General features: G+C 35.3%; 3 protein-coding genes across 9 annotated transcripts in view; 2 read left to right on the top strand and 1 right to left on the bottom strand.

Moving 5' to 3' along the window:
- The window catches only part of LOC124179160 (protein crumbs), a 33,727-nt gene extending 17,134 nt beyond the window's left edge, over window positions 1–16,593 (top strand). The window contains exons 2-19 of one of the 7 annotated variants that reach the window (XR_006869969.1): window positions 1,041–1,411; window positions 1,731–1,917; window positions 3,039–3,203; window positions 3,939–4,266; window positions 4,403–4,863; window positions 5,308–5,489; window positions 5,859–6,012; window positions 6,556–7,014; window positions 8,201–8,936; window positions 9,237–9,639; window positions 10,059–10,511; window positions 10,630–12,211; window positions 12,373–12,745; window positions 12,956–13,271; window positions 13,457–13,774; window positions 13,911–14,006; window positions 14,191–14,514; window positions 14,727–16,593. Coding sequence is in view for 6 of the 7 variants with exons in the window: in XM_046563320.1 (XP_046419276.1) it covers window positions 1,041–1,411; window positions 1,731–1,917; window positions 3,039–3,203; window positions 3,939–4,266; window positions 4,403–4,863; window positions 5,308–5,489; window positions 5,859–6,012; window positions 6,556–7,014; window positions 8,201–8,936; window positions 9,237–9,639; window positions 10,059–10,511; window positions 10,630–12,211; window positions 12,373–12,745; window positions 12,956–13,271; window positions 13,457–13,774; window positions 13,911–14,006; window positions 14,191–14,418 (6,812 nt within the window). In the remaining variant the exon portion in view is untranslated. Of the gene's footprint in view, window positions 1–1,040; window positions 1,412–1,730; window positions 1,918–3,038; window positions 3,204–3,378; window positions 3,511–3,938; window positions 4,267–4,402; window positions 4,864–5,307; window positions 5,490–5,858; window positions 6,013–6,555; window positions 7,015–8,200; window positions 8,937–9,236; window positions 9,640–10,058; window positions 10,512–10,629; window positions 12,212–12,372; window positions 12,746–12,955; window positions 13,272–13,456; window positions 13,775–13,910; window positions 14,007–14,190 lie in introns of those variants that run through there. The other 6 variants (XM_046563320.1, XM_046563321.1, XM_046563323.1 and 3 more) reach the window with 6 other exon arrangements.
- Window positions 16,594–17,289: 696 nt separating this feature from the next.
- On the bottom strand, window positions 17,290–19,470 carry LOC124179191 (endonuclease G, mitochondrial). The gene is made up of 5 exons (XM_046563393.1): window positions 19,099–19,470; window positions 18,736–18,929; window positions 18,175–18,411; window positions 17,786–17,966; window positions 17,290–17,500 (listed from the first exon to the last, which is right to left on the bottom strand). The coding sequence occupies exons 1-5, from the start codon at window positions 19,345–19,347 to the stop codon at window positions 17,396–17,398; spliced, it is 966 nt and encodes a 321-aa protein (XP_046419349.1). The 5' UTR covers window positions 19,348–19,470; the 3' UTR covers window positions 17,290–17,395.
- A 514-nt stretch (window positions 19,471–19,984) lies between these two features.
- LOC124179167 (kinesin-like protein Nod) lies at window positions 19,985–25,081 on the top strand. The gene is made up of 9 exons (XM_046563344.1): window positions 19,985–20,519; window positions 21,416–21,726; window positions 21,946–22,160; window positions 22,356–22,920; window positions 23,085–23,139; window positions 23,204–23,299; window positions 23,394–23,815; window positions 24,035–24,119; window positions 24,447–25,081. The coding sequence occupies exons 1-9, from the start codon at window positions 20,211–20,213 to the stop codon at window positions 24,468–24,470; spliced, it is 2,082 nt and encodes a 693-aa protein (XP_046419300.1). The 5' UTR covers window positions 19,985–20,210; the 3' UTR covers window positions 24,471–25,081.
- The last annotated feature ends 55 nt before the right edge of the window (window positions 25,082–25,136 follow it).

Below are 25,136 nucleotides of genomic sequence, written 5' to 3'. Positions count from 1 at the left end.
TCTGATCATTACACCTGCAGTAAAAATGATACGAGTAGTATTCGACTTTATCAATGGTAATTGCCATGGTCAGACAACCGAACAGGTAATTGAAATGTCAACAAACCAAGGAGCCACTTCGATAAGTAATTGTTATCATATCACTTACACTGCAACTCGATTACATAATCTATCTGTAAACATACCTTGCACACTTATCTTACACACTGATTGTGAATATTATACACGTGATAACTGTAACATCATTTGAGACGGAAGCTTGAATTGTTTGCTATCTTGACAGAATTTGAGAAAATTTGTACATTTGATGTTATAGCCGGAATTTACTTATAATTTCTTGAAATCAAATGATATATATCTTGCGAATCAGGTTTAAACTTTTATGTAAGTCATTATACAGTTCGGTTGAACGTATAAAATGCGTTTGCTTGCAAAATAAACTTCTTTTACAGTCAAAATGACGCTGTGTAATGGCCTCTGCCAACAGTAAGGAAATATCACTCTTTCAAGAGGCGATAACTTTTCAATTTTTTATTCCTATTTGATAGAATATTCGAGAAGATACAATTCTTGTGATCGACAATAATTGCCTCATTATGCTTTGTCAGTTGAATAGTCTGGGCAAAAAGAAGCCAATCTTTCAACGGTTCAAGTGCGTCGAGTATCCCTGAGACTGGCGAGACACTTGCGGGATTCTAAATTTTGTACGAAAGCATACTTGATCGTCCGCCAAGAAACTTGTAAATTTACCATTTGCATGAATATCTACACGCTATGAGAATGCGACGACAGTTATAATTTTACAAAGTCTCAAGGCAGGCTTATAGAAGATCGAAGGTGGAATACAGATAGATGCACTGCCATTGGTGTTATTTCTGTACAGAATAAATTATTCATCATATTACCGTATCAGTAGCTGTGACCATGGTTTTATTATTTTGGCCACAAGGTGGCTAGTCCTTTTCATATGCATAGTAAATTTTCGCAACAAAAATGATTTACCCGTAAGTAATCGAAAATTCTTCTCTTTCGCGTTACAGTTTTTAGCAGTTTGCTGATAACTACTTTCGAGGCACCCCAAGACACCATCAGTTATGACACGGACGATAATTACCGAGAAGCATACTTCAACGGTTCGGCATACCTGAGACTTGCATCAACTGTATCTGTACATCGGCAAACCGGACTGAGTTTTCGAACTTGCGACGGGGGAAGGTTGTTCATTCAACACTTTGGCCCTGACTTCATAAGCCTGGAAGTTACTCCAGAGGGTCTCCTGTTTTTGGCGTCTGTTAATCAGCAACGATACGAAGCAAAGTTGAATGCTAAACTGTTGAACAATGCCTGGCATTACGTGAATTTGTTGTTCCGGCTCGGCAACTTTACCCTCAGCGCTGCCGGACATACACAGGTAACTTATTCAAGTTTTACCTGAAACGGATAGTATAGTAGTGTCCGAATGCTTACATGAGAAATCACTTTCGGAGCCACAGTCCCAGAGGCCATTGGTGTTTTTGGCTGGATCCGTAGAATGGCAACAAAACCCTGCGTGTGGTACTCGAACTGCTAACTGTATAAGTTTTGTTAGATTGTTGTGTGTTAGCTGTTGTTGTTTTAGTACATGTGTGAAATCACAATTCATGTTTGACATTGTAACATGCGATTACGTAATCACGCGCTAACGAAAGAATTCCGTAGTACATAATTGAAAAAAATATTCTTACTTTCAGGTGATCGCTAATGGCACTTACAACTCGGGTATTCTCAATCTGCCAGACTATAACGATAACGAACCCCTCATAATCGGTGAGGGTTTTAAAGGATGCATATTACAAGGACCTGGTATATTATTCAGACGAAATTCCACTATTAATAGTGGGGCTGTATTTGGAACGTGTCCTTTGGAATCTGCAGGCTGTAAGTTATACTTGTAATTTTTACAACACGCTTGCTGTAAGATGTGAATGGAATATTTTACGCAGTTTGCATACGAATATGTAGTTTTAATTGTGCCATAGAATGCGGATCGTTGTAAATCAAATCAATTTGGATCCTATATTAGTATGAATCAAATTATTTGAATACCTCGTTGGATACAAATTTTGATGTAATGTAAACACTGCAATGGTTGGTAATTTTAGTGAAAGTACTGATACTTCGGCAACTTGATAGAATTTTGATCATAATTTTTAATTTGTTGAAAGTACTTTCGCAGTGTGAAGCCCTTAGTTATTGGATTCTATCAGCACTATTGACACTTTAAATTGTTGAATTGACAACTTCATTAATTCATTTATTTTATATCAAAGCTGGGCACCCTGTTTGCTAGCTACTATTTCCGTCAAACGTTGTGCATAGTCGAGCTAGTGTTGGTTTGTTTTTGCTTCGTTTGATTTGTTCAGTTGTTGTCGCACATTTTTTACTGTCACCATAACTGTGTTTTTAAATGATCAGAAATTAGTAATAAGTTCATATTTTTCCCTAAACAATTTTTATGATTTACAAAATATAATCATGATTTTTGTTCGAATATCAAAATTGTGACCCATAAACATACGTTCAAACTCTATAAATCTCTGAAATTTCTGCTCTTTTCGAATTAATCTCCTTATCCACGAAATTAGCACTGGTTTGATGAAAGCAAGCTGTGAAAAAAATTACGGGATAAACGTACGGAACGAAACTATTATACTCACTGAATTTCAGATTCAATAAAATCTGTCTTCTTGGAAGTTATTTTAAACTGCAATATTCTCTCTCCTCGATTTACGTATTTAGAGATAACACGACCGTACAAACAACATAAACCTTCATATAATCTGAAAGTATGCGAGTATCATATGTTATTTTTTATTCAGTCGCTAGTTTTTGAATAATGAACGGGTGTAATAACGATTTAGAAATCAGTATTTTCCATTTCATATCACAGTTACGTCAGACCATTATTCAATTGCATTATCACCTATTCATTCGAATTTCGATGCTACGTCATGTAGGCTAGTTGTGTGGTGTGTGCATGGCATTGCATTATATTACAGGTGGTCCACTAAGCATCGGTGGCCTAGCGACAGTGACTGTTCCCACATCAGACTTCTGTGACCACGAACCATGCATGATGCATGGAACCTGCGTCTCTCGACAGGATCGCTATGAGTGCCATTGTTTCGCCCGGTACTCTGGCAACAACTGTCAACTCGATAATGGTAGAGTCTGATAACGATCTTTTATTTTTCTATTTCTCTATTCTTTGGAGACAGCTATGCATGGATTTCCATCACTGTAAAAATTCTAACATTATAATATTCAACTCGTAACAGTTTAACTTAGGTCTACCGTCACAAGTGCCAATATTCAATAACAAATCTGTAGTATTTGTAGGATTTATATTTCATCTTATACCTGAAGTTATATGACCAGAGATATCTGAAAAAATGCCCTCAACGAATCTTGATGTTCGGCGTAGCTATCTCCAAGTTCGCATAGATGGTGAACAGGCCGATGGATTGAAACGTGAAGAAAAATTTTTGTTCTCGAGTATAGATTCTTAATTATACTTACACAGATCAGCAACATTTATTGCGCTGCCTGAATATTGATGTTCAATCTGCCTGTCCTGTTGCTTTAGGCGATGCTTAATTTTTGTATTAACCCAAGCGTGCATGTGTCTGTTGAATATCGATTGCATACTAATATAAATATATATGTTATAGTTGTGCAGCAGTAATTAACCGCTTCACGACACATGATTTGAGATGAATCTGGTGCGCCGGAACAAAAAAATATCCAACAATTAAATCTTGAGCTCTTATTAACAAAACAATTAGAAGTATTTCATTTTTCATTCAGTCTTATGGAAATATATATTGATGTAACCTGTGTGGGTTATTATATCCTATATCCACTTCATTTCCTTTTCAAAACTGTATACATAATTGCAGGTCCGCCATGTGACAGTAATCCTTGCCAAAATGGTGGATCATGTGCCGAAGATTCTAGAGGTAATTACAGTTGCACCTGCATCCCAGGATTCACTGGAACTCTTTGTGACTCGCAGCTGGGAGTCAGCCTGTGCGAACGTAATCCATGCGAAAATGATGGAACCTGTTACAATGTAGCAGACGGTGAATACAAGTGCGAATGTAGCTCTGGGTGGACGGGTAAGAATTGTGAAATCAATATCAATGAATGTGCATCGAATCCTTGCAAACATGGAGGTACATGCACTGACAGCATTAATAATTACACCTGTCGATGCGATAGAACAGGGTGAGTGAAAATATTGTGAATATGGAATAAAGTGATTAATTATTATTGTCTTATAAACTGTAATCAAACACATACATAGGGTGAGGTCATTTTTTATCATGATTAAATAACCGATAGCATCTCCATTATATTTCAGATATCGAGGTATCAACTGCGAAATCAACATCGATGAATGTCTGAATAATCCTTGTCTAAATAACGGCGAGTGCTTTGATAACTATGGTGGATACATATGCCAATGTCCTATGGGTTTCGAGGGCCAAAATTGTGAATTAAATTTAAACGAATGTCTGTCGAATCCTTGTACCAACGGAGGTAGTTGTATCGATGAAGTTGGCACTTATCATTGTAACTGTTTGTCTGGATATACTGGCCGACACTGTGAATTACACGGTCTTTGTGAAAACGGAGCTTGTCCACCCAACAGTATTTGCATACCCGACAATCACGGACCGCAGTGTGTATGCAATCCCGGATTTATGGGGATTCCACCAAATTGCACCATTAATTTCTGCGCGAACAATCCATGTTTGAACGGAGGTACCTGCACAAGTAATCAGGATGGATTTAATTGTACATGCCCTATTGAGTGGACAGGTAAGTCGATAATTTAATTATTTATTGAACGTCAGCAACTTGCACAGTTCTCTAAATTTACCCTTTTACTTTTGAGAGAAAAGATTTAGTTGTTACTTGAATGTGGGGCTTCAGAATTACTTACAGTTATGATTGGACTAATTTGCTGATCCAAAATAGCAATTTCCAAACGTACAAATAATTAAATAGAACATCTCTTGCAAAATGTTGCGTGCAATGCTTTGGACTTGGGAGAACTCGGATGATCATTGTTCCATAGTACAGAATGACAACAGCAGCAAAATGATCACTGTTTGCACGATTCATTTACCATGTATTACGAAATTTATTTCATTTACTAATGATTATCCTTGCTTTTGTATGTAATGCGCATGCATTGTTTCCTCACTTCATTACATTTTGTGATTTTGTGTTCTGTGTCATGTTTTAATGTTCGTATATTAGGATCATCATGCACAGAACTTATTTCTGATCAGTGCTCGGCATGTCTGAATGGGGGCACCTGCATTGAAACCGCTCGTGGCATTGTTTGTCAATGTCCTAGATTTTGGACAGGACTTCAATGCGAACTACAAATCACCTGTAGAGACATGCCTTGCAAACAAGCATCTGCTTGCCATGATTATGTAAGTATTTCGAGTACATCATCACACACAGCTACGTCTCTTTAAATCTTTATTCACTAAACTATTCCAAAATTACCACAGCTTCTCCGGTTCTCATAAATGTATATGCTATTTTTTCTTCATCTAATTCATCTGCCATTATGTCCGATCTTGTAACCCGACCAGTAATTGGACGTTAATTTGTAAAGTTTTTTTTTTTTTTTTTTTTTGATCAACCGAATTACAACTTCGAGATAATCTACTCAGCTTCCCCTGCCTTGCAATTAGTGAAAACACATGAGTAGATTATTCACTGAAAATAATTAATGGTCCTTTAATATTACTGTGTTAAGTTACTCGCACGCTTTATCCTTAATATTTACTACTCAGTCAGGAGGCTACTACTGCAGTTGTGAACCTGGATGGACCGGGCCCGAGTGCTCAATTGATTTGGACGAATGTGCAAGTGATCCTTGTCGTAATGGTGCGACTTGCATTGACCAGTTGAACAGTTACTACTGTCAGTGCCTCTCTGGCTATACTGGTAAATTCAACACTTTACGTTGCATCCCGTAATTTATAACTTATTTATCTTTATTTGAAACCAGTAGCCATTATGTTTGAATGTAGTAAAGGTCTGCAGACACTTACTTCATTTTGGAACATGTCAGGTCCATAATATACATATGTTAAATATGTATATGAAGAATTGAATATTGATGTTTGTGATTAAAACGCAACGTGGAATTTTTTCATCCATATATCGCATATTATTTGGCTTGTCGCATACTTAATCATTCATCGGTGTTAGCTGTAAGGTGCATGTCTCGTAACATAATGAACGTCTTCTTAATTTTTCTGAATTTCTTTGTGTGAATGAATATTATTAAAAATTCTGCAGCTTCATGTAGTTGTTCCGATGCTCAGTACTGTATACCTATTTTTGTACTCACATTTTAAACTCAAATTATGGTGTCAATGTGGTTTTTTTGATATTTGAGCTTTTGCTTTAATTGTCCCAAAATCATTTTTCTCTTTCTTGGTCTAAGCTTACTGTGAAATTGCAATAAAGTTAATGTGTCAACAGGTAAAAACTGCCATATTCTTGACAAGTGTCTTTCGCAACCTTGCCAAAACGGAGGCATATGCATCAACGAAATTAATGGCTATTCTTGCAATTGTATTCGTGATTTTGTGGGAGATAATTGCGACCGAGAATATGATGCTTGTGCAATTAATCCCTGTGCGAATAATGGTACTTGTACCCTTGTGGCAAGGTCGAGAACAAATTATGACTGCAAGTGTGCCCCAGGATTCATGGGGAAGACTTGTGATATTGATATTGACGAGTGCATTGGTGCAATATGTCCGGATGACAGGGTCTGTGTTGATGCAATAGATGGTTATGAATGTAGATGCAAAGATGGCTATAGAGGGCCAAACTGTACTTTAATTGTTGATCACTGTGCAAGTAATACATGCAACAACGGTACATGCATCGATTTAAGTGACAAATACGAGTGTGAATGCAATGAAGGATATACAGGCAAGGAAAATTCGTGAACCTGATATATTTTTATCATTCAATTAGTGTATTGTGCTGACGATAAGTTAACGAATACAAATCAAGTCCTTATTCGGAAATTCAATTTCAGGAAATTTTTTAAAATCTAAATTAAGCTGTACAAGTATGCCGTACTTTCGAAGTGTGTATTATAAGGTATATGTCACGATATGATTTAGCTTCATACATTATATGTATTATTTGAATTGAAGATTAACCATATTCACAATTGGTAATAGAACGTTATTTGAGCAGAGCACGCATTTTCCAAGTTTCGCTTCATCTGTTATGTTTTTCTGTAGCACATTCTATTTTGCCGGAGGTCTGCAATTGTGGTTGTGTTTTGTATTTTGTCTACTCTTCAAAGAGCATTCAATAACTTTGCCGCTATGTCACTGTAGTTCCACAGTACCGAACCAATGGTAGTTGGGAATTACAGTTGAATATTTCCACAAGAAATATGTTACGCAATAGCTGTTTCCAATGCAATTGCACCAATTTTTGTCGTTATATGTAACTGCAAAGTTAGTGAATAAGTCCATTGATCATGAAATTCGTGTTACTATTACTAATACATTTTTTTTTGCTAATATCCTTTTTAACCCATATTTTCATTTTGTTTGCTGTTCGATTTCTCATTTTTTTACTAAGGACACAATGAACACTTCAATAATATTATTATTGTGCTGCATAGATAATTAATAACTAAAATTAAAACTACACATGGTCATTACTTTGTGTGCAGCCTCTTCAGATTGATGCAGAACTTATGGCTTGACACTTGAAAAATAGTGTAAAAAAAAATTTGTTACTCTTTGAAGCGAGATTTTTATTAGGTTTACCGGAGTAAAGTAACGCACGTCAAAAGATGTATGATTAATTTTTTTAAAAAGATTTTTTGGTTGCACCACAATTGTCTCTGGAGGGAAAGTCTTTTTTTTATGTTTGAGCTGATAATGTGGAATATTTTCATTAACTGTAAGTAAACAGAAACAGAACGATGTGCCCCATTTTGCCATGATGTGTCCTCTATTACCAAGTATGGGTTGACCCCATGTTTAAAATTTTGAGTTACATCAAACTGAAATTCTTGACTTATGGTCAGCACATTATGGTATTGTTTTATACAGTCAATAATTATTATTAATCGGAAAATTTGTCAATTTAGGTACAGCTTGCGATCAAGATATTGATGAGTGTACGACATATGGGAACTCCTTGTGCAACAATGGAATTTGTGTAAATACAAATGGAAGTTATGATTGCTTCTGCAGACCAGGTTTTTCAGGAGATCATTGTGACATGGAAATTGACGAATGTTTATGTGGTCCGTGTAAAAATAATGCAACGTGCATTGACCGAATAAATGCATTCGAATGTAGTTGCCAGGACGGTTATGCTGGCAAAACTTGCGAAGTAGACGTGGACGAGTGCTTAAGCAATCCATGCATAAATGGTGCAACTTGTATAGATAATACTGCATTTTACTCTTGCATATGCTCACTCGGTTTTACTGGAAATAATTGTGAAATAAACATTGATGATTGCCAGTCATCACCCTGCTTGAATTACGGTGAATGTATTGATGGTATTAATAATTACACCTGTAATTGCACCGATACTGGATTTGAGGGTGCAAATTGCGAATTCAATATTGACGATTGCCTGTCAGCTCCATGTATGAACGGAGCCAAATGTGTAGATGGTATCCTGTCGTATAACTGTCAGTGTTATGATGGATACACAGGATTAAATTGTGAAAAAGATGTTGATGAATGCGAGAGTTCACCTTGCCAGTTTAATGGTACCTGTCTTGAAAGATCAAACCGGGAATTGTATAAGAGTAACGCATCAACATTACCAGCAATATTCACAAGAAACTTCAGCTATGAAAATGCTAGTGGGTAAGCTATTATTAATATTACCTAGTGCCATAATGATGTCAGTCTGTTCACCATGGGTTACCTAACTTACCTTTTAACAAGTGATAGTAACAAGACACAACAACCAAACAAAATATGTATGTGGATAGTTATAAACTCGTGCTATACCTATGTGTCTTACAAAAACAGGCGGTAGGATATTGTGGTAAACCATAATTAAAATTGATCTTGTGAATCAATGCAAATTACCGCTGATACTGAATTCAAGTTAAATGAATGCCAAAATACGGCTTGTATTAATTATTTTCTTTCTATTTTCAGTTACGAATGCATTTGCGTATCTGGTGTAATAGGAAAAAACTGTGAAATTAATATCAATGAATGCGAAAGTAACCCCTGTGTAACTGGTACATGCATGGACCGAATCGGTGGATATAAGTGCGAATGTGATGATGGTTTTGAGGGTACACACTGCCAAACTGACATCGACGAATGTAAAAAGTATACACCATGCGAACATGGTACGTGTTTAGATGGAAAAGCGGACTATTCTTGTATATGTGACCCTGGGTTCGGTGGAAAAAACTGTTCAGTACCATTGATTGGTTGTCAAGGCAATGCATGCCAAAACGGTGGCACATGTTGGCCATACTTGGTCGATGAAACAGAACATAGGTTCAACTGCACTTGTCCCAATGGTTTTCATGGGGAGATGTGTGATATTGTAAGTATATTTGTCAATGAAGTTTGTTTATATTGGAAACATCTCAATGGTTTATAATATAATTTATTTTATTTTCTTATCAAACTCGAGGAATTGGTAAATACCAAAGTGTTTGATTTATAAATTATAAGTACTGTAGTACTTTGCACATGCTACAAGAAAGCATTACACGCAGCATTGTATAACCCACTAGACCACACAGATGTATCTCCCTACTTCAAATTTTTTCATACTCCATGAAGTGATTGATAAACTATTGTAGTTAACATAATCTACGAAAGCGGTCAGCATTAGTGTGATTTGCGTAATTCCAAACATTATTATATTCATATTCTTATTATTAAGTTAAAGCTCTGTTATCAAGCAGGCGTTATACTTGTTACCTAATAAAATAAATCTCATTGTTTTGTTTATGTTAGGTAACAACTATGTCATTGAACGGCAAGTCTTACGTACTGGTAAACACAAGCAGAGATGAAGGATATGACATACAGTTTCGATTTCGAACAACACTACCTGATGGTCTAATAGCCATGGGTAAAGGTTCCACATTTTACATACTGGAATTAGTTAACGGGAAGTTGAATTTGCATTCCAGTATACTGAACAGGTGGGAGGGTGTTTTCATTGGTACTGGTCTAAATAATTCCGAGTGGCAAAAAGTATTTGTTGCCATCAACACGACGCATATAGTTCTGTCTGCTAATGAAGAACAAACGATTTATCCAATCAATCTGAATGAAGGAAATGCTAGCCACACATCCTTCCCAACTACTTACATTGGCGGCACAATAACTTATCTGAGCAGATTGACTCATGGGCCAGCATTTTTCATTGGGTGCACTGAAGATGTTATCATAAATGGAGAATGGGTATGTACTTTTCAGTTTTCATAGTAATCTTGTCACAAACTCTTTTGCTCACTTCAAGCACACGTGATTCTTGGTGTGAGAATGGGTGCTAAGTAGTTCATATAAATGATTCTTTTAGATATACACTGGGCTGCAATCTAGTTCTGTTCAGATGGTAGATGTTGAATCAGGCTGCCCCCGCACAGAGCAATGTTTGCCGAATCCATGTAAAAATGGTGGTCACTGCACGGATAGATGGCAAAATTTTTCCTGCAAGTGTGAACGTCCGTATCTTGGTCACACTTGTCAGTATAATATGACTGCTGCCACTTTTGGATATGGAAACATCACTGACGGTTATGTTACAGTAAAAGTAAATGATTTGGCAAGACGTGCAATCAGATCGATTGTAGACATATCAATGTTCATTAGAACACGACAAGATACAGGTGATATATTTTATTTGGGTTCTGAATCGAGTGCCCAATTCGATGGTAAACAAGAGAAACCTTACATCCGTGCTTTGCTGGAACATGGGGAATTGCTGGTACAAATACAGTTCAATGGATCAGAAGCATACACTGTTGGTGGTGTTAAACTGAACCAGGGAAATTATCATTTGATTCAAGTTGTTAGGAATGTGACTTTAGTACAAGTTAAAATAAACGGAAGTGAATATTTCCGAAAAACGATCGGTGCTACAGGACAATCAAATGTAACAGTTTTGTACTTGGGCGGTTTGCCCCGCCAGACACCCAGATCCAGTAGACAGGCAGATAACCGTCAAACGGATATACAACAAGCACCTCAGACCAATTTTAAAGGCATAATACAAGATGTGCAGATATCAAACGGTTCTGAAACCATGGTAGTCGAATTTTATCCACTAAAGGCAAAAGACATACCTACACTAATTGAATTTGGCACGGTCATACTTGATAAAGAAAAAATTTTGGAAGGCGTTGTCTCTGATCCTGTTTGCAACAGTAATCCATGTTATCATAATGGAACATGCCATGTAACGTGGAATGACTTTTGGTGTCAGTGTCCGAGAGGATACACAGGTAAGATGTGCCAAGAGATGGAATTTTGTCAACTGCAGGACTGTCCAACTGGATCAAGGTGTCAAAATTTGGATGATGGATATGAATGTGTAGCAAATGCTACTTTTAATGGCAGCAACGACCTATTTACTTACACATATAAACAGTCTGAAGAACAAAATGGAACTGAATCAACAACAGACACTATTGAAATTACATACCGATCGCGCACTGGTGGTGTATTGATGCACATAGCACCAAAGAGTGGGAATCAGAATTTTGCAGTCTCTGTATTTAGAGACAATATCTCAATCTCCTGGATTTTAGATTATAATAATCATGGAACTTTATCCTTTGGCAAAAATGAGCCGGATGGAAATTGGACATCTATTGTGATCAAGTTGAATAATGATTCAATTGAGTCTGGATATGCAAATTCAAATGATGAAACAATACCACATTCAAGTCCAAATTTTAGTTTCTCTTTGTGGTATGAGTTACTGTGCACGGGAACAGTGACACTGGGTGGTCTCGGTGGTGAATTATCAGACAGGAATAGTTATGTAACCTTCGGGACAAACAGTACCTACAGTGGTGGAAATACTGTGGATGGAAATTCCGTTGAGTATCCTCAGCACATGATGACTACTGCAACTCCGCCACATAGTTTTGTGTTAGGTAGTTAACTCAAAGTATATATACTAAATATTATACAATATCTTCAATCTCAAAACACAGTTTAATTTAGTCAGTTCTGTGTAATCCACATTTTTTATAAAAATAATACATAATTCATTTATAATGATTATTTGATTATAATTTGTAATGCAAATTTTTAGGTGATGCCTTTAAGGGTTGTCTAGGTGAAGTGAGAATTGGTGCTATGCTTTTGCACTACTTTACTTATGACGAAGTATATCAGAATGCCAATTTCACACCAACGGAATACCTTTCTCTACAAGTGGTAGGGAATCTGTCCAGTTATGAAAATATTGGATGTCGTCTGTGTTTTGAAAGTGATTGTAAAAACGGTGGTCACTGCTTAAACGAAGCCAACAGTTACATTTGTGATTGTCTGCCTGGCTATGCAGAAGATGATTGTTCAGTAGACATCGATGAATGTATAGATAACAAATGTAAACATGGAGCTATGTGCGTGGATAAGATAGCAAACTATACTTGTGAATGCACTAGCGGGTGGCAGAGTTGGCTGTGAGTAATATTAATTTTTTTTGCATTTTATAATCAATTTTGAGCAAAGCGAGTAGTTATAAAAACTAAGAGATGACTGGAGAATGCTTTAAATCGATATACATCCGTATTGCTGTTCTATTTCATAATAATAAATATTACAGTTTCACATAAATTAACTGAGCTAATTGTTAAGAGTCCGTTTAATCTCTGTACTGGAACATATTTCAGTTGTGACGAAGATATCAACGAATGTGTAAGTGTTACTACTTGTCAGCATGATGGTGTTTGCGTGAATCTTCCTGGGTCATTCCGTTGCGAATGTCCGGATCAATTTACAGGAAATTTATGTGAGGAAGTGAGAATAATCACATGTGCGGACCACAAGTGCAAAAATGGTTCTACTTGTACGGATGTAGTTGATACGAAAACTGGTAATAACTTCACGTGCACCTGTATGCCAGGCTTTGAAGGACAATTCTGTGACACCCCATATTGCATGCCCAATAAGTGCCAGCATGGTGGACGATGTGATTATCTTTATCAGGTACATAATTTGGAAATCGTAACTAATAGTGGATATCTAAATTGACATTTTTTCTACTTTTCCGCAATTAAACTGATTTGACTATTATTTGTAAGCTAAAAGGTTACTAAGTATAGACATCGACGAGAGCTCCTCAATTCATGGTCTGGTAGGTAAACCAAAAATCTTCTCAATCCATTTTACAGACTCCACAATGTACATGCGTTGCCGGTTACACTGGAATGTACTGTGAAACGGATATAGACGATTGCGCTGCTGATACGAACGGTAATGTCCCATGCAAAAATGGCGGGAAATGTTTGGATGGGGTGAACAATTTCAAGTGTGATTGTTCTCATACGGGCTACAACGGCTCTGACTGTTCAATAGACATTGATGAATGTGCACAGATGCCAGTGAATTGTGAAAATGGTCACTGTGAAAATTTACCAGGAAGTTATCAATGCAGCTGTATCCCGGGTTACTGTGGTAGAAATTGTGAAGTTTTAGATCCGTGTATTCAGGTGAGTTTCTTGATTGTGAAGATTTTATAATTATAACTTTATCTATCAAATAAGAAAGACGTATATGTTGATTATTTATAATATATTTCTCGATAGAAATACATCGAACTTTATACATTCCAAATTTACATTCTAGACACCATGCCAAAACGAAGGAACATGCACATGTCTTGATGATTCTGGTTATATTTGTCACTGCACCTCAGATTACGGTGGGCATAATTGTACAGAGGTAAGAAAATTCAGCATCGAATCAAATATTGATCCCTGAATGCTCAAACCACCCACCATATTAGAGTTGCCAGTAGAACTGCGATATGGGCGTGACAACTCAGATCTCAGAAGGGTTACGGTGTAAAAATGTAATAATGATAACTGTTCTCTTGTGATGTCAACGTAATTAAACTTTTTTTCAGCAAAAACTTTCTTTGGGCAGCCAAGCACTGGACATTGCTGTAATAGTTGGCCCCATCGTGGGTTGTTTACTTTTGATTGGTGCAGGGTCATTAATAGCCCTTTTTATGATGGCTCGAAAAAAACGGGCTACTCGCGGTACATATAGCCCCAGTGCTCAAGAATTTAGTAACCCCAGAGTAGAAATGGACAATGTGATGAAACCTCCACCGGAAGAAAGATTGATCTAGGGAACTTGAAGTGTGTAAACAAGAGTTGTCGTCAGTTAAACCTAGTCCCTTGAATAAGTTATTGTTTCTTCTACTCCTCAGCCGCAATGAGATTTTGTAAGCATTATTTTTGTCATAACACCAGTTAATAAGGGTATAGATAAGTAATAGAAACGATTATTTCTGTATAATAGGCGGATGTTCATTTCGTTTGTGAACTTGCTTATGTTGAAACTGATGAATTTTCAATTGAATCGAAATCTAGTTTCTGAAGAGAAAAGACAAAAGCAGGTGTTAATATAAATTTTATTGACTGTTTTACCTTCTAGCAGATGACAAACGACCAGAAATTGCCGTATTTTACTCATGTACATGAATGTTATATTGCGGTTCTTAAAATGCACTATTATATGCAGTAACTGAATTAGAAACAATTAGGAGAGCTTTTTTTAGCATCAGTTGAGTTTCAGGATAACTGCTTCATGAGTGCAATTACCCAAGTTCTGAAAAATATTCTGTTACAGTATTGCATTACCAATGGATTTTTTAAGCAGTTTACTTTAGACGCAATATATATGAAATCAGGCCACCATCAGATTTATGCAGTTGGTGATGTTTAGATCAAGTGTGAAAAAATGTAGGATCGCCATCCAGGATTGAGTTTTAAACGAAGTTCAACCGTTTATTAGCATTAGGCTATCTGAGTCACACTTTATCTGCCCAACAATTTCATATAATTAGATAGTCTTGAAAACTAATTGTAAGCTTTTCTCATCATTGACCAGTCAACTTATGACGGCCTTATAGAATGACAATAATAACACCTGATATGCAGAAGCTAGTGTTAAAAAAAAACGAGATCTAGATATATCGTTACAATGCATTCCGAAAACAAAAAAATAAATGCACTCGAGTAGGTTCCTATATATGCTCAGTATAAGATTAACAGTGATACTTAAACTAAACGAATCCATTCGAAGTGTACTTAAGCGATAATAAGTGTCCTTAATGTTGAATAATTTACTTATAATATTGAAGAAGGCCTATAAATATAACGCAACCCGTCCATTTAGTGCCTAATATATGTGTACAACCACTCTGAATGTCTCTATGTATATAGAGATATACTACTTAAAATATTCCCAATATTTGACTCAATTAAAAGATCTCTGAAGCATAATTTGATGTCTTTACTTAAACGTGAGCAATAAACGCAAATATCAGTGAAGGATTACTGATAATAATAATAATGATATTGATAATTATAATCTATTTATGAACGGTATAGAAGTGCTTGAATCATTGTAGAAATGTATTTTGTTTCGTTTGATGAGCCTGGAACTATGATTTTCAAAACAGCACTCCGTTAATTATTCTTGTAAATACTGTAGATTATAAGTTAAGGATATTAATAGTGGTTTTTATGGATAAGATCTCTATACACATTTCGTACTTAAAATTGATTTTTAATTTGGTATATAACATTTACCATGACGACCAAAGTAATTGTAGTGAAAGTTTTTGATTGTAGGAAGGAATTTGCTCGAATTTAATTATTAGAAATGACTGGATCGGAAGGATTTTACGATTTTACGAAAATCGTGTTATTCGTCTTGTATAGTGTTCAGGGCTCAAGTTTTGAGTTTCTGTAAACAAGAATGAATTGCATAGTTACAACATTGATCTGCATGTTTAATTTATTTAAATCAGAATCACTGTGGCGTTTAGTAGCTGCAACTTGCATGCAGAATTTTCTTCTGATTCATAGTTTATATAAAAGTTAACTGCATTCATTTATACGTATATATATATATATATATATACGTATATATACAGTTCTGCTTAGACAAAACTTCAAAGTTGTAATAATAAATACAGAATTATAGTATACCTATAATAACATTTATTTGCAAAGTATTCACTCGAAGTGTACAGCTACATGGTAGCAGCAAGTATAATATGAAATAGCAGATTTATTAAAATGATTTTCGAACCAGATATCGGTGAAAGTATTTTATACAGAGAAAATAGGTCTGTAAGAAGTTTATATAACTACTTTTACAATTCGTAAAACAGTAAATCATCTAACAGCCCTCCTTTACTATATAACAATATATCAGCTTATTGTACAAAATAAAATTGTATACATTTATTTCGGAAATTGTAAATATAAAATTTGTAATTTTTTTCACACAACGTGAATGAAAAATATTTGGACGATAAATTTACCCCATGTGACTCTGAAATTCGTTGATATTAAATTATTGCGAGATGGACAAGTGAAGAGTGACGAAATACGCAAGTTATTTAAAAATATTTATTTGTTTATTTTTTCAGCTCCTGATACGGTAATATTTACATTGCAACACACGGAAGACTAGAACAAAACTATACAGTATCTACATATAAGACCCGATTGCTCTGTTATTTGAAATTAAAGTGGATCTTAACTTCATTTTTAACCATTTCTAGAACCGCATTCGTGCTCAAGTAGCACTTGAAATTCAGCTCAATTTTAATTTGCCATGGTACAATCAGGCCTTAGGTATATTTCAGCACCATTATGGATTATGATGCATCAGTAGGAGCTATTATTTGGTTACGAATTTGAAAATAAAATATCATTTACATAACACATAATGCGAGATTATATTATTGTTTTTAGTTTTTTTAAGAAACTCAACAATGTGTTTTGCTCTCGGTAATTCAAACCTATAGCTCCGACTGGAAGGGTATTTAAGTATTTACAATTTCAACAAAATAAAAGAAATCTATAGATGTAGTCAACAGAAGTAAAATATATGTAGAGTGCTGTTTCCTTGAAGCCATGTAAAAGAATTATACACAAGGTGTAACAAACCGCAGCAAGCCGCATAATATTTTTGTTGTGCATGAAGATTTGATTGAGCAGCTTTCTACTGCATTCCCTCTGTTTAGAGTTAGGGAAAAGGCTCTGTATGTGTATAATTCATTTACTTCCTGTTATAGTGATTAAACATTACGTCCATCCAACACGTTTTCCATTTATCTTGGATAATTTATCGCGTGATATTTTGTCAAAGAATAAAAGGCCTGCAGCTCGTTCGACACTTTCCGGTGGTACCTGTGATATGAATATTAGGTGCTTTAGTATAGAATCTTATTCAATATATTTTGAACCCTGTCATACAAAGGGGAAATAGTGAATTAGAGGTTTATATTTAAATCCTTACAAATAAGTGTTTAAACAATATCATACATCAGACAAAGAATTAAATAATATCCCATAAAATTAGTTTTATATTTTATTGTGTCTGGATAGGTTGATTTATGAATTGAATGAAATATGCTGGAAAACTTTATTACACTTATTTGTTCTGAATAGAGGCTATTTCGACCCACGGTATACCTGAAAATTTGCCAATGGTGCCGTGCTGTCTATTGGAGCATTTGGCATCACAAAGGCTTCCATTTCTAATCTGCAATCTTTAGTTTGCCCCACGATTACTTTGTAAAAGTGCGTAGGTACAGCCACATGATTTGTGCCAATCACCTCGTATTTTATATATTTTTTCCCATCAACTTCTTTTCTGTTAATATACGTATAATTATTGAATGTCGTTATAACGATAATGAATAAAGAAGTATGGTGCATCTATAAAGTGAAAGGCCCAAACCCAAGTATCAGAAACTAGGGTATTTTCATTTAGCAATTCTTATGAAAATCTTATATTTAAGTCCTAAATGACATCAAAGGATAAATTCTCATACCACTTGCAAACTTGTACATCTACTTACTTAGGAAGAAACAAGGGCCCTGTACAAACATACACATCTGTGTAAATTTCAGTCATCTTTCTCACATATTTTTCCAGTTTATTCCAAGCATCTCTGTTAAAACCTACCCCTACTTGTGGTGCTATATTTGACAGGAAAAATGTCTGTTCAATATGTTTTTGATGTGCTTTGTGGTTACCAGCTGCTGCTAAATGTCCACGATCATAACCACTGTATTTATAATCTTTATTGTCTGACCTAGCGTTAAAAAGCAGAGGGAATTTAATACACAATCAAATTTTCTTACGACTACTTTGCAATTGCTTAAAATATTTATGAGCCTAAATTTACTATCATTTCCGTACCGAAACATCAAGGTAAAGATTATTCTGTAATTTTTAAATGATTTTCACGGAGTTGGCTTTCTAATATATGAGTATGTTTTGTTTATTACGATTTACTAAATTTCAGACAATCGCAAAGGTGCGGAGTAACAAGTTTTCCTAAACGTGCATTGTTACAGTAACGTTACTAACTTTAACCTCATACATATTTGACAATGAGATGAACTGCATACTTTACCTGAAAAATGGATGTATGGTTTTATCAGGTTTGAATTCACACTGGGACCTGTCGACGTCTCCATTGGATTTCACATTATCCTTCGAAAGGTGCTCGAACACCCAATGGGCAATTCTGTTACGTCTGTCATATGACAGTACAAAATCATCATACGATCTGACATGATCAAGACCAGGGAAACCAAACCTCATTATCTATTAGTAGTGAAAATGATACGGATTTAACACGTAATTTTGTACGTTGCCTGAAGCTAATTACAGTGCAAACAAGAATAAAAATGAGAGATAGACCAAAGTTGGGTTGATGTTCTAGTTGCGAATTGAGTTGGGAAATACTTTATAAATTATAATTTGAATAACATGCCTGCGAAGTCCTCGAAGTTGACGTTGAAAGGCTCGTTAAATGTGAATCATTATTGTTCGATCCTATAGGAGTTGCTGCTGAGACTGTTCCAAATATTGGAAGTCCTGGCATTCTCTCAATGCTAAACTCCGAGAGAAGACTCGTCTGACAGTCGCGATCTTTTTGAACGTGTTTCCATTTCTCAAAAAGCTGGCCCGCGTACCATCCTCCGAGACCAACGCTGGTTAACGCGGTTATCTTCAAAGCCATACCTGACGCTTTTGCTATTATTCGTAACTAGAATCTTGCTTACAAAGTTCCAGCAATGCAGCCAATGATTTAACTGTACAATATCGCACGCCGTAGCAGACGACCTGGTTTAGGGCCAAAAAACTCAGCTGCCACTGATTATATATCAGTTTCGGCTGCGCATACTCAACGTCGGGACGCTCCATTCGCTCGTTTTTGTCCGTCCAAAGCCAATCGGATTGCCGGATAGATCGGAAGTCGCCAGTAAAAGCAATTTTACAGCGCAAATTTCCACAATTCGTGGCGCGGTGTAGACTGAAGTTTTCAACTTCAGCGAATGAATACATACATACCTATAATCAAACGTTGCTTTCAATGATCCTTACGACGCGTCATTTGTTTTAGATCACAGTTTTAAGTCGGAACTCACATATAGGAAGGACGCAAAACGTAAGATCCGTGCAATTACGCGGAACTTATCCAGACTTGCAGCGAGTTCAGATTGATTCGAAATCTCTTTGATATAGCGGTAGTTCCACAATACTGTCGAGTTACATATTTCAAGGGTAAAATATACACGATTCACCGGTGTCTTAACAAACTTAACGTTCTAACGTTAAAGTTAACGTTTTAACGTTCGTTTTGAAAATAAGGCCTATCTTTTCCGTATACCTGACGCAAGTTTTCTGAACTCGCTTTATTTCGTCCGGAAGAGAAAAGCATACAGAAACCAAGTAGCACCGAACCCTTATAATGAATTTTTATTTGTAATAGAGCTCACGTGTAAAACGTAAACAAAATATTTTTCCGTCAACGACTCTGCAACGAATTCTATTTTCCTAATTTTAGTTGACTATAAAGTACATCTGAAAGTTGCAACAGTTATGGCATCATCATCTAAAAAGAAATGTTCCAACGTACAAGTCACTGTACGCATCAAACCGTGCAAGCCCAGCTCAGATTATAAGTCAGTTATATCCAAAGTGGCAGAAGACTCTAGAGCATTAAAAATTAATGGCGAGTTATTCACTTTCGATCATATCAAATGGGGGAATGCATCACAGGAACGTGTTTATAAGGCAGTTGCATATTCCGTGGTTGAGAAAACACTCCAGGGATACAGTTCTACAATTTTGGCATATGGTCAAACTGGAAGTGGGAAATCTTATACAATGGGAACTCTACTCCCACTGGTAATAATTTATTCTACTTACATAAAAGTTTAATAACTCTTTTGTGTTCAATACTGACTGTGAGCTTAAGTGATCCAATTTTCACTACATCATTATTTTGGTACTATATGCGAGAACATATTTCACAGTCCAACTGAGATTACAGTGTGACACAAACCACTTTCAAGTACCAAAAAATACTAACCATAACTTTCGGTAGAGTACATATTCTATTAAATTTTAAATTTGGTCTTCTGACACGATAAATAAAGATTTTAATACAAGTTCACTGGATCTTTATTCTTAAACAAGCTCCAAACTTTAGACCATAGATTTTTATGGAAAATTTTTAAGAATATTTGAAACTGGATGTTTAAGCTCCGGATGGCTTTTTCACATTGTATTTGAAAAATAAAAAGCATGATTATCTCTGCATAAAGAGAAATTTCGCCATAAACTTCTGTTAATTAAACTTGGAAACCATATATTCAATTGACAATTAAGTTTTGTTGGCCTGAAATGGTCGTGAAAAACTTATTTATTTTGAAACATGGGCTGACTCAAAAATATTGATATATTAATATATGCCTTTGTCAGTATTACGAACAAGGAAATATTGAACAAAAGCAAAAAGAACATCGTTTGGTAATTTACAGTTTCACATTTTTTGTAAACACAGATTGAATTCAAATGAGTGATTATTACTATTAAGCATTGGTTTCCAGCACTACTCAATTTGAATTCTTACAATTAGAAAGTAAAACCTAAAGAAAGAGTCATATTACATTCAGCCTCTTGCAACTTTTTTCAACTCACTGAAAACATTGTCCAAAACAATACCTATGTTTTCTTAAGATATGTATAAGTTGTGATTATATAGTCTACTGTATAAGACTTGTGCACAAATTTTTGTATAGCTGAATAGTTGGCACACCACTGGTTTGATACAGCGATGTATAAAGCACGTCTTTGAGCAGAATGCAATTGAAGTTTCGATGTCAATAATAGAGATATTAGATGAAGAACCTCATGATCTACTGAATATGGGGATTGCACTTGAGATGCATAAACACGTAGCAATAAATCCAAAAGTTCAAAATATCAAAACAAAAGAAGAAGGATTTCAACTCATTAAAGCAGCTCTTGAATTGAAGCAAGAACAACTGTTGCCATTGAATGATCCGCAATCACACACAATCGTGACACTTCATCTAAAGATTCCAGATGGGTAAATAATCAAATGATATCTATCTTTACTCCTCATATTGGTATTTGTAATAACTGTCAAAATCCAAATCTAATTATATTAAGTTCTTGGATAGTAAGTAATGTGGCAATCTAAAATCTATGATTCATCTATTTGACCACTCTTGTACAACTGTAGGTTTTTTACATGACTTATATTTAAAACATGTTCTAAGTGAATTATATAAAACTCATGTTGCAGGGAAACATTACTAGAATCAAAATTAAATCTAGTAGATCTAGCAGGATCAGAAATTCTTGACCAAATGGAAGCTGAGAATAATCCAGCATTTGTTAAAAAAGGTCACGTCAATAAAAGTCTTTCAATATTAAATAGAGTGATTACATCAATTCCAGAAGCTGAGGGTTCAGTTTCAACAGTGCACAATAACAGTACATTGACATCAGTTTTGAAAGGTGATTATTAATTGCATACCTGAACAATTTTATTTTACTACCAAACTTTGTTGCTGCACCCTACTTCGTTTGCACATATTCTATGGTTCAAAACACATTTTTCAATTTTTCAACTTGTGTTTATCCTGTTTGATTGGCCAAATCATATCTCTATGTGTAAGTATGTTTTTTTATTTCAAATCGATTTCCTTGCAGGTTTTGTAGATGCCAAGAGCCTTATATCTTTGGTAGCTTGCATGACTACTCATCCGTCTGATTACAATAATACTATGAAGGCACTACACTTTGCTGAACGTACGAAGAATTTAGAAATACACCCTCTGCAAATGAACGATACTACTTTGTGTACCAAATTTACTAATCGGCTGGAAGACACGACTCGACAACTTTCTACATTATTATCACCAGCTGAAAGCACCGTCCTGATTTTGGATCCTGCAGAAGATTCCGTGTCAGCAGCATCATCAAACTACAAGATGAAAATATGTAGTGTAATTCTCAAAAAGACTGACGAAAATTTTTATCGAGCTGAAATGAAACAGGATTCTAAAGAAAATGTAACGCCATTGAAGCCCACCGATATGCCTGTAAAAGATGAACAACCGGGATTGACTTCTGTCGAGCCTCTACATTCGTTAGCTTCGACAGTCTCTATTGGCGAACTACAAACTGAAAGTGAATATGACACTAGCGTAAGCACAAACTCGACCAGACCTAAACAATATCAATGTGACACACTTCAAGGAGATAGTTGTTCAAGGTATATGTTTATTGATGTATCTACGATACATTCACATCACTACGCAATCGCAAATTGTTGCTATCCCAATGTTATACAGATAGTGAATTATTAATATTAATTTTTTTATGTACGGATTCAGTTTTTAATATAGGAATTCATCAATGAGTGATTACTTTTTGCAGCTCCCCAGTAGATGAAACTAATGCAAAACTGCACCTACCAACACTGAAAACCGAGGTGAGAAATTTATATGCATTAAAGTGTACGTGTGTAGGAAAATAATTTGTTTCTTATTTTGCAGATATCTGCAGAAATGCAATATGAATGCCCAGTTTTTGATCTTGAATTACTCAGTCCCATTTTACCAATGCAACCACAATCTGTTCATCAAGCTTCAGTAAAAAAATTAGCTCACCTCGGAAAATAAATTTTTACAAGTCAATTTCTGAAGACAGAAAATGCTAAACCTTCAATATTATTCGATTTTACAGAATGTGACAGGTGGTGATCAGGGAAAAGTCGGAATATATCACCAACGAGGAAACATGATAAAAAGGATGAATGCTGTTATAACAACTGATTTTTTTGCACCCTCAAATACAGAACTACATGATGCTGGTACAATCTTAGAACGTAAACAAATTAATTGTCCCAGTTCAAGAAAAATGATGAGATTTGCCGAAAACTGCTTACAATCGATGTTGAAGCAAGATCCAGACTCACAGGAATCGAATGATGAACGTTCAGACAATGACCGTTCTGACAATACTCAAAATGAAACAAAAGAATTGAAGTACAAGCGAATGGCACATAGTAAGAACATTTTAAGAATATTAAATACCAGTACTGCAGAACAACTGACAGCCTTGCCACTAATTGGATGCAAAACAGCGATAACAATATATCAATACAGGTAATAACAATTTTGTTTTAACTATTTGAAGCGCATTTGTGACTGTAAATGCGATTTTCAGGACTTTTAGCTTCAAAAGTGGGTTACCTCAAATCTTGATCATCTATGTTAGTTAGCATTGGATAGGCATAGATATACTGATGAAAAATATACAAGTTCAAAGGATACTTGATATACTATGTTAAACAAATATAACCACAAACAATTGCATAATTCCAGATTGATACATGGAAACTTCAGATCTCTGAAAGACTTAGAGAACATCCCCATTTGGACTAAAAAAGTTCGGGACAGATTTTTTGCGGTAAGTTGTAATACTGAAATCCAATAAACTCAAGCCTCGATTCTGATAGCAACTCGAGACCAAAGTATTCACAATCAAATTCGTTTAGACCTCCTTTTTCAACCGTATATTCAGTATGTTGCTGCTTGTGTGCGAAATGTTGGGATGTATTTTTTTTATATATGGAGCTGTTGGTTCTATGCCTGACCATTCTCAGTAGCACAGCATCAAGAAATACGTTTTCTAAAATCGAGATTCTTGTGTATCCTACAGTTTTGCAATACATCAGTTCAATAATTTTATTGTATGTGTATAACATGTATTAATTATTTGCCTTAATTGTTTCAGGCAAATAACGTGTTTCTGGAATAGTATTTCGTATGCTCGCTGAACAAAGGTGGCATTTTTTGCCGATTTTATACCTGCTTATGCGCAATATCAAAAAAATATATAATATACTCAATTACTTACTTGAAAATTTTGACTACCATCGTTTTTATACTTATTTCATAAGCTCCTTTTTTCTTTGCATAAGTCTGTGATAAAAAATCGTAGTCACTTCAAAGAAAGTATTTACAAACTTTCGATATGTTGTTTCAGTAAGGCTTTTTTCAGAATTAGTCATTAGTCAGTTAAAATCACGCTATTCAACTCATGAATTAGTAAAATTTGAATTTAACAGTACTGATCTTTAACCGGTTTTATTGAGAACACTGGAAAACTTTCAATTTATTGTTAGAGAAAAAATTTCTTGTTTTTTAATCCGTCTTGCGGGATATTTACACATTGGTATGTTATAAATAAGAGACACGATAACGACGAGTGAAATTGAATGAGGAAACTTGTTGAAATTTTAATTTTCAGGCCGGTTGCGCAAGATTTAAACTTGAACTGGTATACGCAACTGTAGAATTTAGAAGTGGGCAATAGAAGAAATATATAGTAACATAGTGTTTACGTACGTTTGACCCCGTACATTTTGTAGCTGGTATGTTGAGAACCACACTGTTATTGTGATTAATTCTAGCTTTACTCTCA

Source organism: Neodiprion fabricii, chromosome 3 (genome assembly GCF_021155785.1).
Source record: "Neodiprion fabricii isolate iyNeoFabr1 chromosome 3, iyNeoFabr1.1, whole genome shotgun sequence".
NCBI lineage: Eukaryota > Metazoa > Arthropoda > Insecta > Hymenoptera > Diprionidae > Neodiprion > Neodiprion fabricii.
The sequence above is the reverse complement of the archived record's forward strand: the minus strand, read 5'-3'. Positions and strand labels throughout refer to the sequence as shown.